The 12,561-nt window shown below is 52.0% G+C and overlaps 1 protein-coding gene and 1 pseudogene across 1 annotated transcript; both read left to right on the top strand.

Moving 5' to 3' along the window:
* The first annotated feature begins 6,364 nt into the window (after positions 1-6,364).
* On the top strand, positions 6,365-7,491 carry LOC117724727 (uncharacterized). The gene is given in 2 exon segments (XM_034524632.1): positions 6,365-7,049; positions 7,052-7,491. Coding segments are annotated over 2 exon segments (1,125 nt in total).
* A 2,400-nt stretch (positions 7,492-9,891) lies between these two features.
* LOC117724726 (uncharacterized) lies at positions 9,892-11,035 on the top strand (annotated as a pseudogene).
* Positions 11,036-12,561: the final 1,526 nt, after the last annotated feature.

Genomic DNA, 12,561 nt, shown 5'->3' with positions numbered 1-12,561 from the left:
CTCCCAGCCTGGCTTCCTTGATTTTGGAAGCACAAGACGCCCAGATCTAGAAGAGACCCGGATTCCACACTGGAGAAGGTACCCAGACCAGGAAGGATCTGCCCCCCAACCCTAAACCCATCTCCCAACTAGGATGTAGGGAATGGAGATGTCTCCCTTATGAGAAGAAGGCTTTCAGCTGTGTTTTTACTAGTGGAGTGTCTTCTTCAGGGCCCCAGGATTAGGACATCCGACCTGAGAAAATGGTGACTCTGCTACATGAATAGAAGATGTTGTCCCTAGTGACTGCCCAACAACAAGAAGGCCTAAAGAAAACTCCGACAGATGGACCCCAGGAAATCTCAGGGGCACTAGGTTTAGGCTACTCTTCACAGGACACTAGCCCAGGGGAAAGAGGAGAGAAGACTTCTTCCCTGAGTTTGAGGAACTGCTGCTTTTCTTACCAAGGCCTTGTGTTGACCTGTGAGATGAATTACCAGCCAGTCATTCTATATCAACTCCTAGGCCTTTGTTCGGTTTTGTTTTGCTTTGATTGGCTTTGCTTTTTATCCCCATTGATTCAATAAAGTTTTACACTGTTTGAATTGTGTGTGTGTGTGTGTGTGTGTGTGTGTGTGTGTGTGTTGTTTTGTGGGGTGGGGAGTTGAATCGGCTCTTTTGTTCTAAGGGGATGTTGGGCATGAGCTTTCCAATCCAAATGGATGCAAGACCATTGTGGGGAAGTGAGTCTGGAGGGGGCATGCAGGGATGTGGGATAGGAAGGGGAGAGAAGAAGGGAAGCTGGGCTGTGTACAATGGATCGATGGGGTTGGTAGATAAAGAAACAAGCAGGTGGAATGTCAACTGAAAGAAGACTGTGTGTAAGGCCATCATCTTGTAAATAAAGGTCACCCTGGAAGTATAGTGCAACCATTCCTGAACACCTTATTCCAAGTTTGACACACAGTCCATAGAGACTCTTGCTCCCCGCACTGCTATTAGTCCCCAGCACACTCCCTTGTTCCTCTTTGTATCTTGAGCTACCCAAGCTTAGCACATGCCTGCATTCCCAAGTGTGAGGTCCCTGACCTGTGGGTCTGCCTGGCTGTAATAGCCTAAAAGCAGGCAGTGGGCCGGTCGGGGCATGCAGTGCCCACACTTGAAGGGCATGTTGCTCACATGGAGGTCCAAATTCGACCTTGACCCACAGTGGAAGGACATGCATGTTTTCCATTCTACAGTGACCTTCAGTTATACAGTGTGCCTTAGGGCATGGCAGCAGGACAAATCAATCTCTCCTTTGCTGCTCATCACCTCAAGAAAACACACCTGAAGACTCTTCACTCTTCAAGGTTAGCTCTAGAGATCTTACAGCACAGAAGACATCCTTAGAAACTTAGCACTGTGAGAGAAGATGTTCAACCCTTTCCTACACTCTGCTACCTACCAAATGAACAATTTATTGATATCTCAAGCTCTCAGGCTAATTCTCATACAGTCTGTGAAAGAAACACCTGGAAATTAATATCTCTCCCTCACTCTCATTCCCTCTGTCTCTCTCTCAGACACACACACACACAGACACACACACACACAAACACACAGATACACTCCCCTGCCTCTGATGGTCCTCATTTATTACTTCCTACATTCTTCTTCCCTGTCCCCACCTCTCTCTCTCTCTCTCTCTCTCTCTCTCTCTCTCTCTCTCTCTCTCTCTTTCTCTCTCACTCCCCTCTCTCTCTCTGTCTGTCTCTGCCCCCAAACCTGTCCCCTGTCCTGAAATCCTTTTTCCTCAGTGTTGTGTGTGTGTTTTATGTCTGAGGGTGTGCTTGGTCTGAGGGTGTGCTTGTTATCAAACAGGTTTTTGTGCTGCTAGGTGCTTGGGGTGTTTGGTGTTGAATTTTGATCCAAGGACAGGTAAATTTCCAAGTTTGTCCTCATAGCAAATCCAGATTTGGGAAGCCATGTAAGGGGTGTGAAACATTCTAGAGCTAGGCAGGATGTGTTGATGTCTTTGGATCTCAGGACTCCTGGGGGAGTCTTGTCTTTGTAACCTGTGTGAATCCGGTTGTGAGCAAACCATCATGGATTCCATCTGGCTAGGGATGCCTAGAAGGCCGACTCCAATTCCCCATCCTTTTGTGAAGCCTGCTGACTTTGTCCAACATGTCGCGGTAACTGTGCCTCTGCTTCGTGTCAGGACCTATTGTCCTCAGTCATTGGATGCTATGTCTGATGGGAATGGTGAGTCCTATGACTTTTGTCTGCTTCCTGGGTATGGGTCTAGCATGGCGACCCCGCGGCGTGCAATGGATGAGGAGCTTTTAAAAGGGGAGACTTTGTGAGTTTCAGAGGATGCTTGAGGTCCTCTTCCGGGTTCCCTGTTCTCAGGTGCAAAGGCGTGGCAGGTGTGGCGCTTGGAAACCTGACCCCGAAGGGAAGGTCCTGGTGTTGGCTGTAGCCCAAGGCGCGTGTGGAGTAGGCGGGGCTAGCGGAGCAGAGGCAGAGGTAGGGGTATTTAAGAGGCAGTGAGTGGTGCCAGCCCGAGACTGCTGCTGCTTGCTGGAGGTTGTGCTTGTTCTGGAGCTGTCCAGAGTAGACACTCCTGGGTGAGCATTTCTTGCAGACCATGGTTGGCAGCATGGAAGCTGGCAGCAATGTGGGGGGCAGCAGCGTGGCGCGCAAATCCCAGCGCAGCAGGGTGGTTTGGCAAGCCTCTCAAAAGGAGGCCCTGCTATCAGCTTTCAGCAAGAGTCCTTACGTGAGCTTTGCACAGAGGCAGAACCTGGCCAGTCAAATGGGGGTCCCCGATTCCTGCATCCGCGTGTGGTTTCAGAACCGCAGAAGTCGCACTGGAGCCGTGGGGCAGGAGCTTGGTTCCAGGGCACAGGGTGGAGGCATGCCGTCAGACCACAGGCGGCCTCGCACTCGAATCACTTCAGCCCAGCGCAGGATCCTACTGCAAGCCTTCGAGAGGAACCCGCGGCCAGGCTTTGCTACTCGGGAGGAGCTGGCACAGAGGACAGGTTTGCTCGAGGACACGGTCTACATCTGGTTTCAGAACAGAAGAGCGCGGTGCCTCAGCAGGGGCAGGCCCACAGCTCAAGATCAAGACTTGCTGGCCTCAAGTGGGGCAGATGAGGCCCGCGGAGGTGCGGGTGCCAGGGAGCATGAAGGTGCCCGGGACAGTTTGTTGCCCCTGGCTGCTGCAGGGCTTACAGATTCCTCCAGTCCCAGCGACCTGCCAAACTTCTGCACAGAGTCCCAGCTGTGCCAATCGGAAGAGCCCTGTGGACCAGTCCAAGAAGAGGCCCCCGCTCAAGCAAGGAACACAGGCCCTCTCGAGCTGTTCCTCCCTCAATGGCTAGACCAAGCCCAAGCGGAGGAGCTTGTGCCAGCCCCTCTGGATTTGGATGGAGTTCTGGATGGCAGGGAGCTGGAAGGTGCCCACGACAGCTTGTTGCCACTGCCTCCCACTGGCGGTGTGGCCATGGATCCATCGAGTCCCAGCGACCTCCCGACCTTCTGCACAGAATCCCAGCCATCCCAAGTGGAAGAGCCCTCCGGACCAGGCCAAGCACAGGCTCCCACTCAAGCAAGCAACACAAACCCTCTGGAGTTCTTCCTTGATCAACTGCTGACCGAGGTCCAAGTGGAGGAGCATGGGTCAGCTCCTCTGGATCTGGAGCCAATAGACACAGTAGCTGAGCTGTCTCTTTCTCAAGAGGATTACCAGGCTCTGCTGGATATGCTCTGACTCCCAGCCTGGCTTCCTTGATTTTGGAAGCACAAGACGCCCAGATCTAGAAGAGACCCGGATTCCACACTGGAGAAGGTACCCAGACCAGGAAGGATCTGCCCCCCAACCCTAAACCCATCTCCCAACTAGGATGTAGGGAATGGAGATGTCTCCCTTATGAGAAGAAGGCTTTCAGCTGTGTTTTTACTAGTGGAGTGTCTTCTTCAGGGCCCCAGGATTAGGACATCCGACCTGAGAAAATGGTGACTCTGCTACATGAATAGAAGATGTTGTCCCTAGTGACTGCCCAACAACAAGAAGGCCTAAAGAAAACTCCGACAGATGGACCCCAGGAAATCTCAGGGGCACTAGGTTTAGGCTACTCTTCACAGGACACTAGCCCAGGGGAAAGAGGAGAGAAGACTTCTTCCCTGAGTTTGAGGAACTGCTGCTTTTCTTACCAAGGCCTTGTGTTGACCAGTGAGATGAATTACCAGCCAGTCATTCTATATCAACTCCTAGGCCTTTGTTCGGTTTTGTTTTGCTTTGATTGGTTTTGCTTTTTATCCCCATTGATTCAATAAAGTTTTACACTGTTTGAATTGTGTGTGTGTGTGTGTGTGTGTGTGTGTGTGTGTGTGTTGTTTTGTGGGGTGGGGAGTTGAATCGGCTCTTTTGTTCTAAGGGGATGTTGGGCATGAGCTTTCCATCCAAATGGATGCAAGACCATTGTGGGGAAGTGAGTCTGGAGGGGGATGCAGGGATGTGGGATAGGAAGGGGAGAGAAGAAGGGAAGCTGGGCTGTGTACAATGGATCGATAGGGTTGGTAGATAAAGAAACAAGCAGGTGGAATGTCAACTGAAAGAAGAATGTGTGTAAGGCCATCATCTTGTAAATAAAGGTCACCCTGGAAGTATAGTGCAACCATTCCTGAACACCTTATTCCAAGTTTGACACACAGTCCATAGAGACTCTTGCTCCCCGCACTGCTATTAGTCCCCAACACACTCCCTTGTTCCTCTTTGTATCTTGAGCTACCCAAGCTTAGCACATGCCTGCATTCCCAAGTGTGAGGTCCCTGACCTGTGGGTCTGCCTGGCTGTAATAGCCTAAAAGCAGGCAGTGGGCCGGTCGGGGCATGCAGTGCCCACACTTGAAGGGCATGTTGCTCACATGGAGGTCCAAATTCGACCTTGACCCACAGTGGAAGGACACTGCATGTTTTCCATTCTACAGTGACCTTCAGTTATACAGTGTGCCTTAGGGCATGGCAGCAGGACAAAGCAATCTCTCCTTTGCTGCTCATCACCTCAAGAAAACACACCTGAAGACTCTTCACTCTTCAAGGTTAGCTCTAGAGATCTTACAGCACAGAAGACATCCTTAGAAACTTAGCACTGTGAGAGAAGATGTTCAAACCCTTTCCTACACTCTGCTACCTACCAAATGAACAATTTATTGATATCTCAAGCTCTCAGGCTAATTCTCATACAGTCTGTGAAAGAAACACCTGGAAATTAATATCTCTCCCTCACTCTCATTCCCTCTGTCTCTCTCTCAGACACACACACACACAGACACACACACACACAAACACACAGATACACTCCCCTGCCTCTGATGGTCCTCATTTATTACTTCCTACATTCTTCTTCCCTGTCCCCACCTCTCTCTGTCTCTCTGTCTCTCTCTCTGTCTCTCTCTCTGTCTCTCTCTCTCTCTCTCTCTCTTTCTCTCTCACTCCCCTCTCTCTCTCTGTCTGTCTCTGCCCCCAAACCTGTCCCCTGTCCTGAAATCCTTTTTCCTCAGTGTTGTGTGTGTGTTTTATGTCTGAGGGTGTGCTTGGTCTGAGGGTGTGCTTGTTATCAAACAGGTTTTTGTGCTGCTAGGTGCTTGGGGTGTTTGGTGTTGAATTTTGATCCAAGGACAGGTAAATTTCCAAGTTTGTCCTCATAGCAAATCCAGATTTGGGAAGCCATGTAAGGGGTGTGAAACATTCTAGAGCTAGGCAGGATGTGTTGATGTCTTTGGATCTCAGGACTCCTGGGGGAGTCTTGTCTTTGTAACCTGTGTGAATCCGGTTGTGAGCAAACCATCATGGATTCCATCTGGCTAGGGATGCCTAGAAGGCCGACTCCAATTCCCCATCCTTTTGTGAAGCCTGCTGACTTTGTCCAACATGTCGCGGTAACTGTGCCTCTGCTTCGTGTCAGGACCTATTGTCCTCAGTCATTGGATGCTATGTCTGATGGGAATGGTGAGTCCTATGACTTTTGTCTGCTTCCTGGGTATGGGTCTAGCATGGCGACCCCGCGGCGTGCAATGGATGAGGAGCTTTTAAAAGGGGAGACTTTGTGAGTTTCAGAGGATGCTTGAGGTCCTCTTCCGGGTTCCCTGTTCTCAGGTGCAAAGGCGTGGCAGGTGTGGCGCTTGGAAACCTGACCCCGAAGGGAAGGTCCTGGTGTTGGCTGTAGCCCAAGGCGCGTGTGGAGTAGGCGGGGCTAGCGGAGCAGAGGCAGAGGTAGGGGTATTTAAGAGGCAGTGAGTGGTGCCAGCCCGAGACTGCTGCTGCTTGCTGGAGGTTGTGCTTGTTCTGGAGCTGTCCAGAGTAGACACTCCTGGGTGAGCATTTCTTGCAGACCATGGTTGGCAGCATGGAAGCTGGCAGCAATGTGGGGGGCAGCAGCGTGGCGCGCAAATCCCAGCGCAGCAGGGTGGTTTGGCAAGCCTCTCAAAAGGAGGCCCTGCTATCAGCTTTCAGCAAGAGTCCTTACGTGAGCTTTGCACAGAGGCAGAACCTGGCCAGTCAAATGGGGGTCCCCGATTCCTGCATCCGCGTGTGGTTTCAGAACCGCAGAAGTCGCACTGGAGCCGTGGGGCAGGAGCTTGGTTCCAGGGCACAGGGTGGAGGCATGCCGTCAGACCACAGGCGGCCTCGCACTCGAATCACTTCAGCCCAGCGCAGGATCCTACTGCAAGCCTTCGAGAGGAACCCGCGGCCAGGCTTTGCTACTCGGGAGGAGCTGGCACAGAGGACAGGTTTGCTCGAGGACACGGTCTACATCTGGTTTCAGAACAGAAGAGCGTGGTGCCTCAGCAGGGGCAGGCCCACAGCTCAAGATCAAGACTTGCTGGCCTCAAGTGGGGCAGATGAGGCCCGCGGAGGTGCGGGTGCCAGGGAGCATGAAGGTGCCCGGGACAGTTTGTTGCCCCTGGCTGCTGCAGGGCTTACAGATTCCTCCAGTCCCAGCGACCTGCCAAACTTCTGCACAGAGTCCCAGCTGTGCCAATCGGAAGAGCCCTGTGGACCAGTCCAAGAAGAGGCCCCGCTCAAGCAAGGAACACAGGCCCTCTCGAGCTGTTCCTTCCTCAATGGCTAGACCAAGCCCAAGCGGAGGAGCTTGTGCCAGCCCCTCTGGATTTGGATGGAGTTCTGGATGGCAGGGAGCTGGAAGGTGCCCACGACAGCTTGTTGCCACTGCCTCCCACTGGCGGTGTGGCCATGGATCCATCGAGTCCCAGCGACCTCCCGACCTTCTGCACAGAATCCCAGCCATCCCAAGTGGAAGAGCCCTCCGGACCAGGCCAAGCACAGGCCCCCACTCAAGCAAGCAACACAAACCCTCTGGAGTTCTTCCTTGATCAACTGCTGACCGAGGTCCAAGTGGAGGAGCATGGGTCAGCTCCTCTGGATCTGGAGCCAATAGACACAGTAGCTGAGCTGTCTCTTTCTCAAGAGGATTACCAGGCTCTGCTGGATATGCTCTGACTCCCAGCCTGGCTTCCTTGATTTTGGAAGCACAAGACGCCCAGATCTAGAAGAGACCCGGATTCCACACTGGAGAAGGTACCCAGACCAGGAAGGATCTGCCCCCCAACACTAAACCCATCTCCCAACTAGGATGTAGGGAATGGAGATGTCTCCCTTATGAGAAGAAGGCTTTCAGCTGTGTTTTTACTAGTGGAGTGTCTTCTTCAGGGCCCCAGGATTAGGACATCCGACCTGAGAAAATGGTGACTCTGCTACATGAATAGAAGATGTTGTCCCTAGTGACTGCCCAACAACAAGAAGGCCTAAAGAAAACTCCGACAGATGGACCCCAGGAAATATCAGGGGCACTAGGTTTAGGCTACTCTTCACAGGACACTAGCCCAGGGGAAAGAGGAGAGAAGACTTCTTCCCTGAGTTTGAGGAACTGCTGCTTTTCTTACCAAGGCCTTGTGTTGACCAGTGAGATGAATTACCAGCCAGTCATTCTATATCAACTCCTAGGCCTTTGTTCGGTTTTGTTTTGCTTTGATTGGCTTGCTTTTATCCCCATTGATTCAATAAAGTTTTACACTGTTTGAATTGTGTGTGTGTGTGTGTGTGTTGTTTCGTGGGGTGGGGAGTTGAATCGGCTCTTTTGTTCTAAGGGGATGTTGGGCATGAGCTTTCCAATCCAAATGGATGCAAGACCATTGTGGGGAAGTGAGTCTGGAGGGGGCATGCAGGGATGTGGGATAGGAAGGGGAGAGAAGAAGGGAAGCTGGGCTGTGTACAATGGATCGATGGGGTTGGTAGATAAAGAAACAAGCAGGTGGAATGTCAACTGAAAGAAGACTGTGTGTAAGGCCATCATCTTGTAAATAAAGGTCACCCTGGAAGTATAGTGCAACCATTCCTGAACACCTTATTCCAAGTTTGACACACAGTCCATAGAGACTCTTGCTCCCCGCACTGCTATTAGTCCCCAGCACACTCCCTTGTTCCTCTTTGTATCTTGAGCTACCCAAGCTTAGCACATGCCTGCATTCCCAAGTGTGAGGTCCCTGACCTGTGGGTCTGCCTGGCTGTAATAGCCTAAAAGCAGGCAGTGGGCCAGTCGGGGCATGCAGTGCCCACACTTGAAGGGCATGTTGCTCACATGGGAGGTCCAAATTCGACCTTGACCCACAGTGGAAGGACATGCATGTTTTCCATTCTACAGTGACCTTCAGTTATACAGTGTGCCTTAGGGCATGGCAGCAGGACAAAGCAATCTCTCCTTTGCTGCTCATCACCTCAAGAAAACACACCTGAAGACTCTTCACTCTTCAAGGTTAGCTCTAGAGATCTTACAGCACAGAAGACATCCTTAGAAACTTAGCACTGTGAGAACAAGATGTTTCAACCCTTTCCTACACTCTGCTACCTACCAAATGAACAATTTATTGATATCTCAAGCTCTCAGGCTAATTCTCATACAGTCTGTGAAAGAAACACCTGGAAATTAATATCTCTCCCTCACTCTCATTCCCTCTGTCGCTCTCTCAGACACACACACACACAGACACACACACACACACAAACACACAGATACACTCCCCTGCCTCTGATGGTCCTCATTTATTACTTCCTACATTCTTCTTCCCTGTCCCCACCTCTCTCTGTCTCTCTCTGTCTCTGTCTCTCTCTCTCTCTCTCTCTCTCTCTCTCTCTCTCTCTCTCTCTCTCTCTCTCTCTCACGTCCCCTCTCTCTCTCTCTGTCTGTCTCTGCCCCCAAACCTGTCCCCTGTCCTGAAATCCTTTTTCCTCAGTGTTGTGTGTGTGTTTTATGTCTGAGGGTGTGCTTGGTCTGAGGGTGTGCTTGTTATCAAACAGGTTTTTGTGCTGCTAGGTGCTTGGGGTGTTTGGTGTTGAATTTTGATCCAAGGACAGGTAAATTTCCAAGTTTGTCCTCATAGCAAATCCAGATTTGGGAAGCCATGTAAGGGGTGTGAAACATTCTAGAGCTAGGCAGGATGTGTTGATGTCTTGGATCTCAGGACTCCTGGGGGAGTCTTGTCTTTGTAACCTGTGTGAATCCGGTTGTGAGCAAACCATCATGGATTCCATCTGGCTAGGGATGCCTAGAAGGCCGACTCCAATTCCCCATCCTTTTGTGAAGCCTGCTGACTTTGTCCAACATGTCGCGGTAACTGTGCCTCTGCTTCGTGTCAGGACCTATTGTCCTCAGTCATTGGATGCTATGTCTGATGGGAATGGTGAGTCCTATGACTTTTGTCTGCTTCCTGGTATGGGTCTAGCATGGCGACCCCGAGGCGTGCAATGGATGAGGAGCTTTTAAAAGGGGAGACTTTGTGAGTTTCAGAGGATTGCTTGAGGTCCTCTTCCGGGTTCCCTGTTCTCAGGTGCAAAGGCGTGGCAGGTGTGGCGCTTGGAAACCTGACCCCGAAGGGAAGGTCCTGGTGTTGGCTGTAGCCCAAGGCGCGTGTGGAGTAGGCGGGGCTAGCGGAGCAGAGGCAGAGGTAGGGGTATTTAAGAGGCAGTGAGTGGTGCCAGCCCGAGACTGCTGCTGCTTGCTGGAGGTTGTGCTTGTTCTGGAGCTGTCCAGAGTAGACACTCCTGGGTGAGCATTTCTTGCAGACCATGGTTGGCAGCATGGAAGCTGGCAGCAATGTGGGGGGCAGCAGCGTGGCGCGCAAATCCCAGCGCAGCAGGGTGGTTTGGCAAGCCTCTCAAAAGGAGGCCCTGCTATCAGCTTTCAGCAAGAGTCCTTACGTGAGCTTTGCACAGAGGCAGAACCTGGCCAGTCAAATGGGGGTCCCCGATTCCTGCATCCGCGTGTGGTTTCAGAACCGCAGAAGTCGCACTGGAGCCGTGGGGCAGGAGCTTGGTTCCAGGGCACAGGGTGGAGGCATGCCGTCAGACCACAGGCGGCCTCGCACTCGAATCACTTCAGCCCAGCGCAGGATCCTACTGCAAGCCTTCGAGAGGAACCCGCGGCCAGGCTTTGGCTACTCGGGAGGAGCTGGCACAGAGGACAGGTTTGCTCGAGGACACGGTCTACATCTGGTTTCAGAACAGAAGAGCGCGGTGCCTCAGCAGGGGCAGGCCCACAGCTCAAGATCAAGACTTGCTGGCCTCAAGTGGGGCAGATGAGGCCCGCGGAGGTGCGGGTGCCAGGGAGCATGAAGGTGCCCGGACAGTTTGTTGCCCCTGGCTGCTGCAGGGCTTACAGATTCCTCCAGTCCCAGCGACCTGCCAACCTTCTGCACAGAGTCCGCAGCTGTGCCAATCGAAGAGCCCTGTGGACCAGTCCAAGAAGAGGCCCCCGCTCAAGCAGGAACACAGGCCCTCTCGAGCTGTTCCTTCCTCAATGGCTAGACCAAGCCCAAGCGAGGAGCTTGTGCCAGCCCCTCTGGATTTGGATGGAGTTCTGGATGGCAGGGAGCTGGAAGGTGCCCACGACGCTTGTTGCCCTGCCTCCCACTGGCGGTGTGGCCATGGTCCATCGAGTCCCAGCGACCTCCCGACCTTCTGCACAGAATCCCAGCCATCCCACGTGTGAAGAGCCCTCCGACCAGGCCAAGCACAGGCCCCCACTCAAGCAGCGCAACACAACCCTCTGGAGTTCTTCCTTGATCAACTGCTGACCGAGGTCCAAGTGGAGGAGCATGGGTCAGCTCCTCTGGATCGGAGCCCATAGACACAGTAGCTGAGCTGTCTCTTTCTCAAGAGGATTACCAGCTCTGCTGGATATGCTCTGACTCCCAGCCTGGCTTCCTTGATTTTGGAAGCACAAGGACGCCCAGATCTAGAAGAGACCCGGATTCCAACTGGAGAGGGACCCAGACCAGGAAGGATCTGCCCGCCCAACCCTAAACCCTCTGCGCCGACTAGGATGTAGGGAATGGAGATGTCTCCCTTATGAGAAGAAGGCTTTCAGCTGTGTTTTTAGCTAGTGGAGTGTCTTCTTCAGGCCCCAGGATTAGGACATCCGAACTGAGAAAAATGGTGACTCTGCTACATGAATGAGAAGATGTTGTCGCCTAGTGACTGCCCACAACAAGAAGGCCTAAAGAAAACTCCGACAGATGGACCCAGGAAATCTCAGGGCACTAGGTTTAGGCTACCTCTTCACAGGACACTAGCCCAGGGGAAGAGGAGAGAAGACTTCTTCCCTGAGTTTGAGGGAACTGCTTGCTTTGTCTTACAAGGCCTTGTGTTGACCAGTGAGTATGAATTACCAGCCAGTTCATTCTATATCAACTCCTGGCCTTTGTTCGGTTTTGTTTGCTTTGATTGGCTTTGCTTTTTATCCCCATTGATTCAATAAAGTTTTACACTGTTTTGAATTGTGTGTGTTGTGTGTGTGGTGTGTTGTTTTGTGGGGTGGGGAGTTGAATCGCTCTTTTTTCTAATGGGATGTTGGGCATGAGCTTTCCAATCCAAATGGATGCAAAGACCATTGTGGGGAAGTGAGTCTGGAGGGGGATGCAGGGATTGGGATAGGAAGGGGAGAGAAGAAGGGAACTGGGCTGTGTCAATGGATCGATGGGGTTGGTAGATAAACGAAACAAGCAGGTGGATGTCAACTGAAAGAATAATGTGTGTAAGGTCATCATCTGTAAATAAAGGTCACCCTGGAAGTATAGTAGCACCATTCCTGAACACCTTATTCCAAGTTTGACACACAGTCCATAGAGACTCTTGCCGCTCCCCGCCTGCTATTAGCCCCCAGCCACTCCCTTGTTCCTCTTTGTATCCTTGAGCTACCCACGCTTAGCACATGCCTGCATTCCCAGTGTGAGGTCCCTGACCTGTGGGTCTGCCTGGCTGTAATAGCCTAAAAGCAGGCAGTGGGCCAGTCGGGCATGCAGTTCCAGCACTTGAAGGGCATGTTGCTCACATGGAGGTCTAAATTCGACCTTGACCCACAGTGGAAGGACATGCATGTTTTCCATTCTACAGTGACCTTCAGTTATACAGTGTTTGCTTAGGGCGTGGCAGCAGGACAAAGCAATCTCTCCTTTGCTGCTCATACACCTCAAGAAAACACACCTGAAGACTCTTCACTCTTCAAGGTTCGCTCTA

This window comes from Arvicanthis niloticus, chromosome 20 (assembly GCF_011762505.2).
Source record: "Arvicanthis niloticus isolate mArvNil1 chromosome 20, mArvNil1.pat.X, whole genome shotgun sequence".
In the NCBI taxonomy this organism is placed as follows: domain Eukaryota; kingdom Metazoa; phylum Chordata; class Mammalia; order Rodentia; family Muridae; genus Arvicanthis; species Arvicanthis niloticus.
The sequence above is the reverse complement of the archived record's forward strand: the minus strand, read 5'-3'. Positions and strand labels throughout refer to the sequence as shown.